At 43.5% G+C, this 18,752-nt stretch overlaps 1 protein-coding gene across 3 annotated transcripts in view; it reads right to left on the bottom strand.

Moving 5' to 3' along the window:
* Positions 1-18,208, bottom strand: part of TDRP (testis development related protein) — a 46,656-nt gene extending 28,448 nt beyond the window's left edge. For 2 of the 3 annotated variants that reach the window (XM_077309526.1, XM_077309545.1), the window contains exons 1-2: positions 18,020-18,208; positions 17,111-17,316 (exon numbers count right to left, since the gene is read on the bottom strand). In XM_077309526.1, coding sequence (XP_077165641.1) covers positions 17,111-17,221 — 111 coding nt within the window. In that variant the 5' untranslated portion in view covers positions 17,222-17,316; positions 18,020-18,208. Of the gene's footprint in view, positions 1-17,110; positions 17,317-17,706; positions 17,844-18,019 lie in introns of those variants that run through there. The other variant, XM_077309537.1, reaches the window with a different exon arrangement.
* Between the last annotated feature and the right edge of the window lie 544 nt (positions 18,209-18,752).

Here is an 18,752-nt window from a genome sequence, read left to right as displayed (position 1 = left end):
GATGCTATCTAGATTTGCCATAGCTTTCCTCCCCAGGAGCAAGCGTCTTTTAATTTCTTTGCTGCAGTCTCCATCTGCAGTGATCTTGGAGCCCAGGAAAATAAAATCTACCTCAATTTCTTCCCCATCTATTTTCCAGGAAATGAGAGGGCTGGATCCATGATCTTAGTTTTCTTGATGTTGAGTTTCAAGTCAGCTTTTACACTCTCCTCCTTCACGTGCATCAAGAGGCTCTTTAGTTCCTCTTCGCTTTCTGCCATTAGAGTGGTATCATCTGCATATTTCTCCCTGCAATCTTAATCCCAGTTTCTGACTCATCTAACCCCGCCTTTCTTATGCGCTCCGCATACGAGTTAAATAGGCAAGGCGACAGTATACAGCCTTGCCGAACTCCTTTCTCAATTTTGAACAAATCAGTGATTCCATGCCTGGTTCTCAGTGTTGCTTCTTGACCTGCATATAGGTTTCTCGGGAGACAGATAAGATGTTTCCATCTCTTTAAGAACTTGCCACAATGAAAACTCTATGGACAATACCAAAAGATAACACATATCCATTTATAAATTTCTGCAAATAAAGAATCCTTATTAATTTAGGGATTTTACAGGAGTTTTGTCAACATCAAAACAGATAAAATTTCAATTTTCTTCCTACAAATGAAGTACGTGACATTAAATGGTACTTGTAAGTGTTCTATAAATTGCTATACATGCCATTAAAAGTTGCCGGGGGGGACCCTATTCTGAGGGCCATATTTTACAGACTGCCTTTCCATATTACCACTATCTTCCCTCACCGTAAAAGCTGTTGAGCTCTCTTAAATTTAGTTTTGTAGCCCAAGCCTGTTCAAAAGGATATGCCAGCTTCATAGGCAAGAATGAAGATTTCCCATAAAACGACTAAAAAGTGCTGTGATGAATATTTAGCAGAGGCAGATTCTAATGCAACTGAAATTCTTCCTATAACAAATATACCAAATTGTCAATCAGGAAACAAGACTGATAAGCCTGTAAAGCTTTTCCACAGAAACTGTTCTGTTTATTCCAATGGATGGAGCAGACTGGCAAAAGGCTGGCATCCAGGCAACTAACTAGTCAAACATTAATTGACCACCTACTATTTGACAGTGATCAGTCAACTACTGTTAAATATTACACAGAGCTAAAAATGTCAATGTGCAGGTGATGGCTTACATTTTTGATTTAGCCAGGGTCTGTTTGCTTTCCAGGCCTGCTGCAGTCAGGAGCTCTTGGGAGTACCGCAAGGCTTCACCTCTGGCTTACCAGCTATAACTGCAGAGAAAGAGACCTGGCCTGGTGTCTACCTAGAATAATACCTTTAAAGACTTTCCCCTAGGGATGCCAGTCCCCAGGTGGGACCTGGGGATCCCCTGGTTTTACAACCTATTTCCAGGTGACAGAAACCAGTTCCCTTGAAGAAAATGGTTGCTTTGGAGCACGGACTCCATAGCATTATGCCCCATTGAGGTTTCTTCCCACCCCAAATCCTGCCCATTCCTTGCTCTACCTCCAAAGTCTCCATGTATGTCCCAACCCAGAGTTGGCAACCCTTCTTCCTCCTCCCCCCTTTTCAATGGTTGTTGCTACTTAGCTGTATTTATGTTTGTTTGTTTTTTAATTAATGATAGAAAGGAATATGTTACATATAAAAAACAGAAATACAGAAAGTTCCAAAATTTTGGAACATTTTGATGTTTTGCTTGTTTGTTTTTTAATGTACAGTTGCAGGCTGAACCTCATCTTTCCAGAGTAGTGACAAAAAGAAAAACTGTTATTTACATTTATTTACTTATTTAAAATATACTGCACATTTCCATATTGTGTTCAAGACAGCTTTCATCAAAATTAAACACCATCTATAAAATCATAATCAGTAGCATTTAAGAGCAGAGTCAGCAGCAAACAGCCACTGAAGCACATGCAATTGTCTCAAATGTGATGGTGACTCTAGATTGGATTGGTCACCTGTATGCGGGTCTACCCTTGATCCTAATCCAGAAATTACAACTGGTCCAAAATGCTTCTGCTTGAGTCCTCACCGGAATATCATGGAAGGCCCACATTAGACCTGTACTTCGGCCGCTACATTGGCTTCCCTGCCCTGGCCCCAAGAGATCTGACTGGCCTTTACCAGGCCCAGGGTTGTGTCTGCCTTGGCCCCTGCTTGGTGGAATGAGCTCCTAGAGAACATCAGGGCCCTAATGGAACTAGCACAGTTCCGTTGGGCCTACAAGATGGAGCTCTTCCACCAAGCTTTTGGTTGAGGCCAATTCAGATGAGCAAATAAACTGAACATCAATGGGTCTCCCATGTTGCAACATAGCCAGCTCCACACACTTGCTAGCCTCTTTCATATGAGTTGGATAATAAACATCCAGAACCAAGTCCACTGACTGGTCTTGCCTATGAAACCTGGCATATAGTTTAAGGCAGTGGTCCCCAACCACCGGGCCGCTGCTCCCTCTCCCCACCCCCCCAGCGAGAAACTTGCCAGGCTGCGAGCAAATCGCCCGCCAAAGCAGCCGATTAGCTTACGGCCCGGCAAGCTTCTTTCCGCGGGAGGGGGGGAGAGGGAAGCGCGGCCACCAGCATGCCGGCGGCACAAACGTGCATGTGCGGCAGTTTCGCGCATGCACGTACCTGCCGCACATGCACGTTTCCGTCCCCACCAGGAGCGCAAACGCAGCAGTTCTGCATGTGCGCACATGTGCGAAACTGCTGCGCATGCGTGTTTGCGGCCTCCACCGGGCGCAAACGCATATGCGCGGACCTGCCGCGCATTTGCAGGGGCTGCCACGCATGTGCACATGTGCAGGGCTGCCGCGCATGCGCGGCACCCGGATCACCCTCCCCCCGCCACCAGTCCACAACCCCAAAAAGGTTGCGGACCACTGGTTTAAGGTACCATTAATAACATATGCGTGGTTTTAATCTGTTTTAATTTTATTCTATGAATACTGTAAACCACCCTGAGACGACAGGCGCGATAGGGACAGTCTATAAATGTAAACAACGTATGTATGTATGTATGTATGTATTTATGTATGTATGTATGTGAAAACAGACACTCAGCTGAATGCTTGCCCAAACAGATCTGTCTTAAGCTGATGCAGAATGGAAATAAAGAGAGAGGGATATGTGGACTTTCAATAGGTGGACAACTCCAGAGACAGAGAAATGTGTGTGTGTGTGTGAATGACTGATTGCGCAGTTATAATTTGCGGTGTGTTTTTACCATATCAAATTCTAAATGTAGACTCCAAATTTACATCTGCATCTGTAGTATTCTGATTTTGGTCTGAGAATGTGCAATAATAGACCCGTGCTGTGACACAACAAAATTTTAATTTAAAAAAATAGCATCCCCATCCCTTGATTCTCGTGGTACTCAGAGCTCCCAAGTAAGGGGAAGGTTCTTGTGTTGCTGTGCACTCAATCACCATGCATGCATGAAAACAAAGCACATTGCCTACTGACACAGCTGTTTTTCTACATGAAAGATACAAAGTGACCCACTGCACCATAAATCATATAAGGTGTGTTTAGAAGTTGTAGAGGGAGACAGGGAAGGCAGGAGAACATAGAGTCCTCATTTTTGACTTTTAATTTTCTGGAGCATCACCAGAAAGCAGGTGCTCTAGTTACTGTAAATTCGCATTGTAACGTGATCATGTTAAAAAAAAAATAATGGAGTGGGGGAGGTGAGGCAGATTATTGGTTGGAGATGATATGTCATCACATGAGGTGGGAACGGAGGAGGAAGCAGACTTGAATCCCAAGCTTCCTCAATGGATAAGCATGAATTCCCTCCCAGGAGAGGGAGAGAAATCACATATTCAGAGGATTCTCAAACCACAGGGAAAACAGGAATTGTGTTCGAATCTGTACACTAGGAGCCCAATTTTTGTGTGATTTTTTATTCCATGGAACTTTAGGGAGGCCATTGTAGCATGTTTTGTGGCTGTAGAAACTTACTAGCTTGCATTTAGTTAGTTAGTTAGCTCCCCCCTCCCCGCCATGGAAATCCTCCTCACTTCAGTTAGGACATGGAGGACGACCTCCATTGATGAGTGCCTTCTCAGTGCCTAGGTATGACAATATGAGAGAAGGTGATTTCTATTATACCTTCCCTACAATTGTTAAAAGTTATAGTTATTCATTACTATTAAAAATTCATGTTTTCACAATAATAGTTCATTTATTTTTGTAATTAGCTTAAGTACCAAGCTTGCATCATCTTCTTGTTTTCATGATCGTTTCCTTCATGTTTTTCTAAGGTTCCAGTTCAGGTGGGTAGCCATGTTGGACTGAAGCAGCAGAACAAAGTTTGAGTCCAGTGGCACCCTTAAGACTACGTTTTAGTTGAGGTATAAAAGCAAATAAAACTTTGTTGGTCTTAAAGGTGCCCCCCGACTCACACTTTGTATCTAAAGTTTAGTTTAACATATGCGATTATCTTTGGCCATAAAGAAAATGTTAAATTCCAAATACTGTTTAACGCCCACTTTGTTTGCCTTCCCTCTCCCCAACATTCTAAGCTACATTCTTCTGTTGATCAACAGGTAACTAATGGTTGCTTTCCATGCAATGGGAAAATCCTGATTAGCACCTTGGCAACAACCTTCCACTTTTGGCAACATGGTGGCAGAACACTCACTGTGCTTACACAGGAATGTACAAATGCTCTTTTCTTGACTATTCTGCAGACCATAAGGCATTCAACAGATTAATTCAAAAAGCACACAAGTCTTTTTTTTAATATGGATTATACTCCAGTTCTACATTCCCTCCGTTTCTTTTGTGGTTAAATAATAAATCAGCCCTGTTTAATCATTCAATTTTAATAGTTCTACTTGCACTAAAACATTGTGAATCATGCCGCCAAATTAACTGTACAACTTATAGTAGATTTACTCAATCATTCATTTGGTTGTAAAATACTGAATAAAATTGGAACACATCACTTATGTACTAAGGCCACAAGTGTATGGTTGCCTAAAACTTGAAGATGCTTTCCATTGAAATGAATAAGTTTGCAAGTCCATGCCTGGTATGTAATGGCAATACAGCCTGGGTACCTGGAGGGGAGAATCAGCCAGAAGCAGGTTAGTACTTAACCCTTCCAATCCCTGCTGATTCTCACCTGCATTCACTCCTGTTTCTTCTTTGACTAGAAATTTCTTTCAACCATCCTGCAGAACAGGATTAATGCAAACAATGGAGATATATGGCAGCAACTCCTCAAGGACAATGATTCTGATACAACAAAGGAAGTCGCCAAATTTCGAGAGACTGTCATCAACTCCAATCTGCTTCATTGAAACTATTTACATGTTCTGCTGTTTTAGTATTCTGCTCGATATTGGGATTTTGTATTGATTTTACATACAAAATTTTACATATCTTATATGACATTAAAGGTATTGATTGACTAAGAAGGGGGATAAAGGTGGGTTAAAAGTATGTTTACTGAAGTTATACAGTTTCCCCCTGCATTAGGATTTATGGCTGCCTTGGTTAAGGACTAGGAGTTGCATTACTACCACTTTCTGCCAGTGTTACGAGATAAGTCCCTGGCTTAAGCTTGATATCTCTGGCATTTGGTATTGCTTGCCACCCCATGCCTGCTTGGTTCGGACATAATACCAAGCTATGGCCTTGATATTATATCAAAGAACCCCAAATGTCAGTGACCCCCTCCTCCTCCTCCTCCTTTCTCAGTAATGATCACTACCTACAGCCTATTGCTCAGAAATCTCATTGTTGATACAACACTTCATTCTTAAAGCCAGAGGTCACTAGTTGAACTTTTGAAAAGAGCAATAAAGATGAGTAAATCACAAGTTTCAGATCACATGTTTAAGAGAGGAAATAAATAGAGTCAATAATAATTGTACAATTATTCCAGAGTTCTGAATTTAGGTAACTGCAAATTTTGGGCGATGGGTCATGCACAAATCTAAGACAAGCTCCATGAGGACAGCAGCTGCAGAAGTTCTTTATATATGGGTGACCACCAAGCATCTGTAAAATGAGAAGGATGGGAGGAGGTGATTTCAAGCAGAAAAATCAGGGTGGGAGCTGGTGAGTATTCTGCCTGCCACATTTCCCCAGGAGTCACTTCCCTCGTGTAATTATTTACCCCTAGTTAGAAGCAGGTTACAGAGGAAAAGTAATGAAAAAGGATATGTTCTGCTTTTTTACTTCAGTAATGCTTCAAACGTCTTCAGAGGTGATTGTTGAATCTACCATTACTGAATACACTTCTGCCCTTAAAAACATGCTGTTTCAGAAGCAGTTACGTAATTATTAAGTGTCAAAGTTCTGAAGGTAAAAGACAGAGAAAACCTAATTAAGTCTGTGCGGAATCCTATTCTAGTCTCTTCAATGGATCTTACTCCCAAGAAAATGTTCTTAGGGTCAAACCAGATATAGTGTGCTCATGCCTACCATGTGGACACTGCCACCATTCTCAAGTGTTTTATAGGTGCTACTAGTTTCAAAGCAGAGCCTCTTGTGGCGCAGGGTGGTAAGGCAGCCAACATGCTGTCTGAAGCTCTGACCATGAGGCTGGGAGTTCGATCCCAGCAGATGGCTCAAGGTTGACTCAGCCTTCCATCCTTCCGAGGTCGGTAAAATGAATACCCAGCTTGCTGGGGGGTAAAACGCTATGACTGGGGAAGGGAATGACAAACCACCCTGTATTGAATCCACCAAGAAAACGCTAGAGGCCATCACCCCAAGGGTCAGACATGACTCAGTGCTTGCACAGGGGATACCTTTACCTTTAGCTTCAAAGCCCGTTCATAAGAACGGGCTTTGAAACGGCCGTCCCCCCAGGCGAACTTGCGGCTTGGCTACGGGCCGGCAAGCACACCCAGTGCTTCTGTGAGGCACCGGGTATGCTTGGCGGGGCGTGGGGAAGCCAACCCCAGCCCCCTCCCCTAAGGCGAGCTCCTGGCTTCCCCGCAGCCTGACAAGCACACTCGGCTGTCCTTGGAGGGCCACGGGGAAGCTGTCCCCAGCCCCTGCCCTGGCGAGCGCGCAGCTTCCCTTGCCCCATGGGTTTCACAGCCCCTGGGAGCAGGAGCGTTGGCTGCAGCCGGCGGCTGTTCCAATCCAGATACGCCCACCTGGGCGCATCCGGATTGGCCCGTGTGCTCAGCTCCTACAGATGGGCATTCCAGGGGCCTTCCCAATCCGGACAGGGTGGCTATCTGGAGCTGGACAGGGCCGCCCATATGGCTCTTTACAAAATATAAGAGCCACTTATATGGTTCAGATATGAGGGCCTGATCCACAATATAGCAGGCTGAAGCACTCTTGTTGCTTATCCCCATACCTTTACAGTTGCTAAAACATCTAATGGGGCAGCAGCTATATTGCAGGCCCAATCAGGATCAGGCACTTGTGGCATTTTTAAAGTTTGACCCTTAAGAAGGTACCAAAAGTGTACAATTCAGAAAGATTAGTCCTATCTAAGTACATTTTAAAACATTCAGGCCCCTTTGATTGCAACAGATAACCTTTTCTTGATTGTAACCCAAACCTTTGTTTTTCAGCTTAAACAGGTTATTCAAAGTCTTGCTTTTCTTCAGTTCTATTCTCTATAAAATATGGAATCCCTAAACTCATTAGAAGTATTTTGGTAACATACACCTGGAAGCTACTGATCCCCTCCCACTCCCTCAGGGTCTCTCTTGAGATTCCTTCATTTAACATAAAAGCTAGTGTAAAAAAAGACTGTTAAAAACATTCATTATATATAGGAAAAGTTGCAGGGCTAACTTATGAATCATTCGCTGAACAGATCTACATTGCAATTAATAAGAAACATGTCTCTGCACTTCTACTACTTAAATTCAACATAATATAAGATCAAAGGTAAACAGGTCAAAAGAAACATCAATAAAATCTAGCTGGTTTTGTATTCTTTCTTTAATTTAAGGCTAGGAGGATCAAACTGACAGCTCATCCTCAAAGTATAAAATTAGAAGTTTGCTTTGAATAAGGATCTTATTACATTCAGTAAAAAAACTTCTCAATTTAAGTATTATATTTTAGTGCATCATAGAGAGCTTTAACAAACCACTGTCCAGTAGTTTGGACAATCTCAGCCTCCTGCTCCTTAATATTTAAATAAATAGGTTCTTGGAGAAAAACTAATTACACAGGAACTCACTAATATGACTGAATAATAAGGAATTGGGACGATCTCTTTCTATGGAAAATGAAGATGAAGAAGAGCTAGGGTTTTGTTTTGTATCCTGCTTTTTACTATCCAAAGGAATCTCAAGGTGGCTTACAATAGCCTTCCCCTCCCTCTCCCCACAACAGTCACCCTGTGAGGTAGGTGGGGCTGAGAGAGCTCTGAGAGAACTGTGACTGCTCCAAAGTCACCCCGTGGGCTGCATTTGGAGGAAGAGTAGGGAATCAAACCTGATTCTCCAGATTAGAGATTGCCGCTCTTAGCCATTGCATCAAACGGGCTCTCAAAACATGGAGCTGCAATCCTGATAGCTGAAGTATTATTGTGGATGGTTAGTTGTTTTGATTACACATACTAAAAAGATAAAAAATTAGGTACACATAGTAGAGTGTGAAAAGTGACTCTATAAACACTCCTCTTATCACATGACTTCCATGAAGAACTTCACTGCCACATTCCTCAGACACATTTATTTATTGATTGATTGATTGATTGTAAGGCAGAAGCAGTATATAATAATCCCCTAAATACTAATTTCCACATTTTTAATCCTCTTAATAGCAGCTGGGGAGAGTACAAAGAGCTCCATCACATCTCTCTGGAAAGCACAAAGCTCACATTCCTGTGACAAATGGTGAATCGTTTGGTGGGATGTGCCACAGTCACATTCAGGACCTGTTTTTTTGCCCTATTTTAACAACCGGTCTGCACAACTACCAAAACCTGTTCATATTCTATTAGCTATCTTTCATATTTTGTGACAAGTCAAATCCTGTGGTCCTTTCATTGGTGTTTATCAGGTCATGGATATTAGGTTGGGCTGATTTCATCTATATTTATAACCATTCATTCCCTAGATCAAAATTTTGTAATTGCAGGATATGTGCAGATCTTATTGCCAGGTGTCAGGACTTTAGTCTGGATAGGCCTATGTCAGCCATGTCTTTGTGTATGGAGAGCTCTCTGTTTCCAATGATCTTTCTATATTCACAAAGACCATCTTGCCTTTTGAGATGCGGGGGAGCAATGTGGCACAATGTAGGTAGCCAATAGGTTGCAGTGGGTCTAATATATCCACTGATGGTTCTCACTCTTGTATTGAGTTGGAGGGAGGGGTTGCTGAGCCACACTGAACCACCTTATTCCAAAGCTGAGCATCTGGCTGCTATAGCAGATGGTATCCCAAATTATACCACATACTTTTTGGAAATGTTGATTTATGTGCATATTTTTGCCGCTACATTGGTAAGATGGGGTTTATAGTTCAAGTTCCTGTCCAGGTAATGCCAAGGTACTCAGGTGTGTGGTTATGTGTAAGATAGGTGCCATTCAGTTCATAGTTGGCAAGACTGAATCTCAGGCACTGAGCACTGCAGATAACTTGCATACTTTTGGAACTCTACTGGGAACATCAAGCAATGAATTATTTCCCCATGCTTCCTATGTGGTACGATGACCTTTTTCACACTGGGAACTTTGCTGCCCTGGCTCCTGTACAGGAGCACAAATCCAGGTTGGACAAGGTGCATCAGGCCAAATGCTCCCCCGTGTGGGAGCAGGAAAAGGCGAGGCAACCTGCCCTGACTCAAATTCCAGTCTGCAACTCAGCACGAAGCCACCAGAGTGGAAACGGTCTACTAGTGCTTTTCTGGGAATAGCTAAATACCACAGCCCTAGGAAAGATGTTCCCAGGACAGGCATGGAAGGCCTTGCTATGAGGTCATGGACTGGCTGTAATGATGTCCATGCCTGTTTCATGGCAGTTACCACTATATTCTGTGGAGTATATTTAAAGTTTTCTAATGTATGTTTAATTAAAACAATAAATCATACACACACAGCAAAGCATTCAGAACTCTGAACCAGAACCAAACACTGACCGTATCAATATATCACTACCTTATCTCCACCATATATAGCAAAAGTTAAGTTCTTATGGACAAAAATCATAAGTGAATTTGGCACACTGGCTTTGTGTGGGTATGATACTCTTTCATACAGATATCTGATGTCCTCCCAAGATAAACCTCTGTGGTACATTCAGCAGCCTTCTCTGACACAAACTCACCCAATTCCCTTCCTCACTACAGCCCCCATTCCACATGGGTTTTGCCCAGACAGGTCCTGGCACAATGTCTGCAGAAGTCAAATGGGGCCCCAGCCATTTTACCAGCAGGAAAGTTGGTTGGATCCTACTCTTTTTTTCTTCAAGCATCTGATTTGATAACTTTTTTTTCCAATACATGAGCATGAATTCCTGCAACTGTCACTGTATTAAAATGATGTGATAAAATCATCTTCAAATGACTTTCAATTCCCCTAAGTAGCAAAAGATGTGGCTCTTATTACAGACTTCAGTGGGAAAACCTGGAATAATGTGAAGAATAATCAGCATGACCAGACAGTTATGATGCTACTTTCTGCCCAAACTTTCCAAATTTCGGTAGGTGCATGAAAGATACTTCTTCAAACTGCTAGACCTTATGGAGGATTTCCCACCAAGCAACAAAGAGAAGAAACTGAGCATATGATTTGTTACAACTGCACTCGGTCAGAAATGAACTGAGACGTGCAGGTGATACAGGGAAATGAATTTTGACATGGTGGATTTCACTTCAGCCTTCACACAAGCTTGACATAGATTGTTTACGCACTGGGAACTTCACTGCCCCTGCTCCCATGCAGGAGCACAAATCGGGGGCGGATGAGGTGCACCAGGCCAAATGCTCCCCCGTGTGGTGCAGGAAGAGGTGGGGCAACCTGCCACGACTAAAACTCCAGCCTGCAGCCTGGCATGAAACTCCAGTGTATAAATGGTTATAGCTGAGGCATGGAATATATGGCACAGAAGCATACTTTAGAACAGGTGTTAGCAAAGGAAGAGTATTGGTTCAGAGCGGAACTTGGAAGAAAGGTTGAAAAAATATAGACCAGACATTTAATGCTATTCACTAGTAGAAAGTGGCCTCCAGTATATAGCAGCAAAGGAGTAAAAAATACTTTTAAAATCTGCCTGCAACATAGGTAAGCAGAAAGTTCTTCTTTCTTTACAACAGCTGGTTGTGTCTTATATGCCTGGAGCATCAGCATTTTGGATTGAAGTTGCTACATACTTGGCCTAGTACTCCTCTACTTGGGTTCCCACTATGCAGGCTACACAAGAGGGGTGTAACTTTGTGCAGTCTGCTCCACTAAAGTAAAATATACTAAGCTCCACTCATTACTCAACCTAATGACTGAGTATCAACTCAGCTAAAAACTGCAGACTCCTGATTAAGCAAAATGTAAATTATCCACAAATTTTGGCTGGGCTTTGAAATCAATTACTGTTCGAGTTGCCAATGAGTTTCAGTTTTCTTTCTTTCTGCTTAAAAGAGGAAAACTGTCCATTTTATAACCATGTCTGGCAAGGGGGTTTTAGGAAAACGCGTTTATCCTTAGTCTGATCTCTGGTCTGAATCAAGTTCAAAACAGTAGCTCTTTCCTAGAATCCATCAAGATGTATCTTCTTCCCCTTCTTATGGGGAAGAATGGATCCAACCATTTCCTCCCCACTCGTTTATCCAATTATGCACCCTATTACAGTTCTCATCCCACATGGCTTTCTGTACACAGGTCCCATGATCCCTAACATAAACTCTTGTTAATGGTCAAAGGGTCATTATTTTATTCCTGGCCAAAGTACTAAAGTATACATTTTAAATCTCATACACATTGCCTGCAAAAAAAGCTTGCCACAGAAACTAATGGGAACCTTTAGCAGGAATGCCAAAGCATAAGTCTACTCAGACTAAAACAAATAGTTTTCAAAGTGCTTACAACTTGTAATACATTTACTATATTACAAAGCAAATATATATCGTCATGCAAGACTGCAAAACTTCTTGAAACTTCTCCAGCAACCAAAAGGCAAGACAGAGAACACAATATACATGATTTTTAAAAGTTGCTGTTTATATAAACTGATGATTTTAATTTTAATGTCATTTTTAACACAGGAGCTAAAACATTTTACGTAATTTTAGTAAAACCAAACTCATTACCTAGAAAATTATAATCAGAAAACAGTACATCAAATTTATTATCTCACTAATCTTCCAGAATCAGCATCCTATTTGCTTCTTTAAATATCTGGATATCTAAATGACGTGTTACTATAATATCAAATGCATCTATTCAGGCAGAGAAAAGTTTATACACTGGAGATCACATCACTAACTTCAAACTGATTAGTGGACTGCACCCAAAAATGCATATACGAATTTCTGAGTGAGATACACAAACATGTGTTGCCCTTTCTTTTGGGCCATGTTCACAAAGAATACTTGCTGAATTCAGCAAAGATTAAACAAAGTTTAATATTTTTTTTTGTTAACAGAAATTTTTCATAGTACTTTTTGTAGATATTCAAGAACAACATACTCAATTCACATCACATTTGATAGGAAACCATATAGGAAAACTGCTGTTTTTCTCTTCAAAATGCAAAGTAGAAACCCAGAAATGATAAGTACACACTTCCATGGGGAAAGGCTCAATTTATAAGTCTACATTTTCCAGTCAGGTATTTATATCCAAGTATACTATATAGAAGAGCCTCCTGTGGCGCAGAGTGGTAAGGCAGCTGCCTGAAAGCTTTGCCCATGAGGCTGGGAGTTCAATCCCAGCAGCCGGCTCAAGGTTGACTCAGCCTTCCATCCTTCCGAGGTCGGTAAAATGAGTACCCAGCTTGCTGGGGGGTAAACGGTAATGACTGGGGAAGGCACTGGCAAACCACCCCGTATTGAGTCTGCCATGAAAACGCTGGAGAGCGTCACCCCAAGGGTCAAACATGACTTGGTGCTTGCACAGGGGATACCTTTACCTTTATACTATATAGAGGAGGAATCTGTTCTGAGAAGAGGAGGAAAAAGATAGTAGCAGTTTCTAGGCTAGGGCAATACAAAACAAACACCCTTCTGAAGCAATTCTCAAGAAGAACATACTACAGTATGAACTATAGAAAAGCATTCTGTCACATTTTAAACTCGGAGTTTACTTTTTAATGAATACTTAGTCATTCCATTGTTATTCCTTGTTAGCATTGCTGGCTGCACTCTGATTGGCCCTGCCCCTACAGCTCCCGCCCTCCCTCCCTGGACGCTAGCCACGTTCCTCTCAGATGCACCAGAGACAGAGAGAGACACACAGAGCCCTGCCAGACCGAACACGAGCCCTCATTCCCTCCTATCGCTCCTGCTGCGAGGAAGGCAGAGAGACACAGAGAGCCACCCCTGCTGCGACGGAGGGAGACAGAGAGCTGCCCAAACTGTACTCCAGCCCTGCTTCCCTCCTACAAACCAGCCATAATTACCTGCTATGCCTCCTGCTGCGAGGCACACCGAGAGACAGGCAGCGAGAGGGAGAGAGAGACACACAGACAGAGATCTGCACCTCCCGGTGTCCCCTGGGTCCTAACGCCCATTGCATTCCTGGTTGCAATGCACTTTCTGGCTAGTACAAATATAACAGGACAATGATTGTTTTTTAATGTTCAGGAATCTTTACTTCCTAGAAAAGGAAGTCTATTTGATGAACAGGGACTACTCAGTGCACACTAAGATGGGCTTTTATTCCAGTGTATTGTGAGGAGACAAAAGACAACCCTATATCTTGCCATGAGAGTATTTGTGCTGCACCACACCAGCTGCATTGTAAGGGAAGTTTGATGTCAGTTTCTTTCTTATTAGTGTCACAGGCTTTAATTGCGCAAGCTATATTTAGTTTTTACAGGAACTTCAGTTCTAGCTTTAAAATCCAGAAATACCTTTAAAATATCAGTCACAAGTCCTAGTTCGCTAATGTTATCAAGGAAGCAGGCAAGTTCAATAAAGAATAAAAGGTGATCAAATTTTAAACAAAACTTCCAAGAAGAGTCTTAGAACACTATTTCAACATTTTTCTAGCTTTCATCAAACAGAAGTTTAAAAAAATTAAACTACTATTTAATATTATTTATTAATATTCTGTTTCACCCTGTCTCAAGTGACTCAGCGTAAAGACCTTTAAAAATGATTTCATTCAAGAACATTAACATCATCTTTCAGAGACAACAAAATCTACAGTTTGACATTTTGAGCCAAACAAACTTCAATTCAAGCTCTTTTCCTTAAAACACATTTTGAATTAGGCCACAAAACTGTTCCTGTAGCAAAGACAGTGCAGTATAATGGTTAGAGCATCGCTGTAGGACTGGGGAAGACTTGGGCTCAAATCTCCATTCTGCCATCAGACTCACTAGGTGCTCCTGGCCCAGCCTCACAAGGTTATTATGAGGGTAATACTCAGGAGGACTGGGCCAGGGGCATAGTATGCCTGCCTGAATTCCTTGAAGGAAGAATGGCAAGTAAATGAACTACTATGCTATCTTTATCAATAGAAAAGAGCAGGAGTCCAGTAGACTAACAAAATTTGTAGCAGGGTTTGTGCTTTTGTGAGTCACTGCTCTTTTCTTCATATATTCAAAATCTCCTAGGACAAACTATGATTAATAGCCTAAAGGAAGAGCAAGAGGTGAGTGAACTATCCCTGTTCAAGTACTCAGAATATACCTGAAAGAATGAGATAGAGAGAAATTAGAAAAGACAACTGAACCATCTGCATAGCAGGCACAAAACTGACTTTACAAGCATTGGAGCATTTTAGGCCTCCACAGCCCCTCCAACAAGCAGTTTCCTTTACAAGAGATCTAGAGGAGGGAATATTTTGGTCAGCAGCAAGGAGGCACCTTGAACAAGCTTTAATCAGGTTTCCAATTACATGCAATTAGACATGACTAGTTGTTTCACAATGCGAATAGGGATGTCCATTGAATCCAGTAACAATAATTCAGTAGAGATAGACAGTCAACACTTTCTTCCATGCACAAATTTTCCATGTCTACATTAAGGGAAGTATGCACAGTACTTTAAAGGCATCAACCTCCAGGTGGGGTCTGGAACACTTCCAAAATTAGAACTGGAGGAAATAGATCAAGGTGGGTAGCCATGTTAGACTGTCTGTAGCACTAGAAATAAACAGAAGTGAAGAAGTGAACAGTGACTCACAAAAGCTCATAAATTGTGTTAGTCTTCAGGGTGCTACTGGACTCTTGCTCTTTCCAGGAGGAAATGGCAGCTTTGGAGAGTGGGCTCTACTGAGGGTAGGAGTAATGGAAAGCCTAGAGTGGGTACAGAAGATGGGTGTTCTAGGACCTCTGTTTCTACTATGATATACCTGGGAGGCTAGGAGAAAATGATTGTTGCCAATAAGGTCACTAAAGGCCAGAGCCCAGGAGGTGCTTGACATAGGAATACGACTGCTATTAGCTGGAATCCTGTGATAGACCTTCAGAGCAGATTTTCTCCTAAAAAAAAAAACCTAAAGAGGATGTTGAGACTTTTTTAAGGGTTAAACAACCTAATCAAATAGCAGCCAGTTATGCCAGCATAAGTATTTAGTATTTAGGATCACATACATTTAATGTTTAGGATCACATACTTACAGAAACCTACAAGTGATATACAGAGAGAGGTGGAAGAAAGCGACCTCAAAGGAAGGGGAGGAATTTATGGAGGTGATCTGACACTTGGATATGACATCATAAGACATCATATACTGGGGAGCTCTTCCATCTCTAAATTTCCCCCCCCTGAGCACTGCTCCAGATCTCAAGGAATAAAATTGTAAAAATCTGGAGCTGGCAAGCCTGTTGACTCTTCATCATCATCATGCTGTTATCTGGTTATGTGTTTCACCCAAGTAAAAACATGATATATGAATGGTTAAATCCAGATTCAGATTAATATTTCTTAACCTAAAATACTCTTAATCTTTGGTATAAATGCTGCCTTCACCAATTACTGATCCTGTTTTTAAAAGTTTTTACAGTTTTCCTTAAGGTCTTTACAGTTTTCTAGTGTTCAATGTTCTTTTAAATTTTACATTCAAGAAATGTGCAACTATTTTGAGTTTATTGCTTCTTTAACATGACTAAACTTTAGCTTGATAATGTATTTAGAATTAAGGAACAAAAGCTACGCTCCTGGCACTTATGTCACAGAAGTTCCACTTATTGATGATGCTTCCATGAAGTAAACATGTTTCAGTTCAAAATGTGAATCAAACAGTAAAACATTCATTGAAGTCATTTCTTTTACTATACCACACTCTTCCTTCCAAATATTGCGGATGAACAAGACATTCATAAATTATACAAAACCAGTATATCACAGTAATAAATTGTATTGTTTCAATTGATAAGTAGATTTTACACTCACAAACATGCCCAAGAATGCTCATAAAGTTACTTACATACTTGGTCAAGTCCACTAAAAGACAACTGTGGAATATGCCGTATTTAAAAAGTACAAATTCCATCTCTAAAAGTAGTTACTTGCTTTAATCATGAATGCTGAATTTCAACAATCTCCCTTTTTTTTACACGCTTCACTGAAATTATTTTGTTACTGCCTATTTGTTTGTTCCATGCATTTAATAGAAAGAGCCATGCCTGACAGCTCGGGAAAGAGTCTCCCAGTATTTTGAAATAAAAGCTTGAGGGCTGTGCAGAAGGAGGACTCTTAAAAAAAAATAGAAAACTGCTTCTCAGGGGTAATTTCAGCAAACAGCAGTAGTTCATACCAGTTCCTCCTTGCCACGGAACTCATTATTAAGGCATCCAAGGCGAATGGAAAGTGATTACTCATAATGCCAGATCAGAGATAGAAGCATCAAGATCCTGGCATGGGTAAAGGAGGAGAGGAACACAGTCCTACAAAACGGAATTACAGACAGGCAGCCCGGCTGCAAAGATACAAAAAAGACCGCAATCCACAGACTCAGCACTCTGAAGTCTTTTTACCTGGGCTGAGAAGGCGGCTGCTGGTGGAGGTGGCGGATCCTGCAAATGGTTCTCTTCCTCCTCCGGAGAATCGTCCAGGAGAACTTTGCCGCTCTTGTTGAGTTTCCACATTCTCAGGGGATGGCAAGGTGGAGAAAGGGTGGAGGGGGGGGGGAGAGGAAAGAGGGAGGAGAAGCGAGCTGGCGGTGCTCCTGTCTTATTTATTCCTGGGAGGGAGGGAGGGAGGGGAAAGAGGGTAAAATGGAGCGGGGGGCTGAGAGGGAGAGACGCCTCCACCAGACAGCCAAAACGGAGCATTCGCAGAGGCACAAGGCCAGGGGGAGCGGGCAGGCTGCTCAAAGTGTGAGGGGCTCAGGGGATGGAGTCTGAGCAGGCACAACAAACGTGGAGGAAGGGGGAAGAGTTGACACACGCAGCCCCGCCCCTCTCCCACCCACCCACTCACTCACCGAGCCTCCACCCCGCAAAGGCCGGGGGGCTCCGGGACCACCCCTCTGGGCTCCCACGCGCGCTACTACCAAGGGCGACACGAGGCGATTCATGTGGCCTGGGGGGGGGGGGGGCGGCGGCGGCGGCGGCAGCAGCACACTCTGTACCTGCTCAGGGGCACTCTCGCCCCCGGCGGCCCAGCAGGGCCAGGGAGGGAAACGCAGCCCGGGGAGGAGGCCGGAGCCAGCTCCAGAGGCCACCGCCGAGCGAGCCCCCCTGAACACCGCGCTGCCCCTCCGCCACGCCTCCTCCGCCGCCTCCGCCTCCCCGCCCTTCAGCTGCCACCGCGGGGCGAAGTTGGCCGGCCGGACCCTTCGCGCTTCTCGCCGCCGCCCCAACTCCCCCCCCCCCCCGGGGGGCTGCCTCGGCCGGAGACGGGCGGGGAGGGGAGGAGAAGAGAAGAGAAGAGGGCCCCCTCACCTGTGACCTTCCCCGGCCGCCGCCGTCCAAGGCGCCCCCGCAGCGCGGAGCCTCCGAGCGGCCGCTGCCATGTTTGCGGTGGGAGGGGAAGGCGAGACGGGGGCACGGGCTTGCCTCGTCGTCACGGCAACCTGCGTGGCGCGCTGCCCCGGCCGCTGGGCCCTGCCCGGGGAGGGAGGCCTCGCCGCCTGCGCCCCTCGCCCGCGGGACGAGGCCGCCGGGGAAGGAAGGACCTCTCCGGCGGACGCAGACCGATGCGCGCCCTTGGCAGCCCGCGTGGATCTCACGCACCGACCGACAAGAGCGCCCGTCCGTGCTGCGAAGCAAACCCTTTGCCAAGAGGGACTCATGGCTCCCAAGGCCCGAAGGTCGTATGGCATTGCCTCCCCCATTTCAACCTTTAAAAAAAGCCTTCAAGCTACGTCCTACTCCCTATCTACACATCTGGGGGGGTCAAAGTTGAACTTTGGGGAGCTGTCAGGGTTTTCGGCATCCTTCACTCTCCCTTTGCTATGGCTTCTGATGGCAAGCAGGTTGGGCTTTGGAGGGGGACAGGTCAACACACACCTAGAACAAGGAGCCTGTCCAAAACTTTGCTGCCTGCTCTCATGTAAGATAGATAAATTCATGCTCTAATCGAGTCATAATTTACTGCTTTATTCTTTAAAAGCCATGCACACTTTAAAAGCCATGCACACACAAACACATGCTCTGAGTGGCTTTATGAAAGATA

The sequence above is a fragment of the Paroedura picta genome, chromosome 1 (genome assembly GCF_049243985.1).
Source record: "Paroedura picta isolate Pp20150507F chromosome 1, Ppicta_v3.0, whole genome shotgun sequence".
In the NCBI taxonomy this organism is placed as follows: Eukaryota; Metazoa; Chordata; class Lepidosauria; order Squamata; family Gekkonidae; genus Paroedura; species Paroedura picta.
The sequence above is the reverse complement of the archived record's forward strand: the minus strand, read 5'-3'. Positions and strand labels throughout refer to the sequence as shown.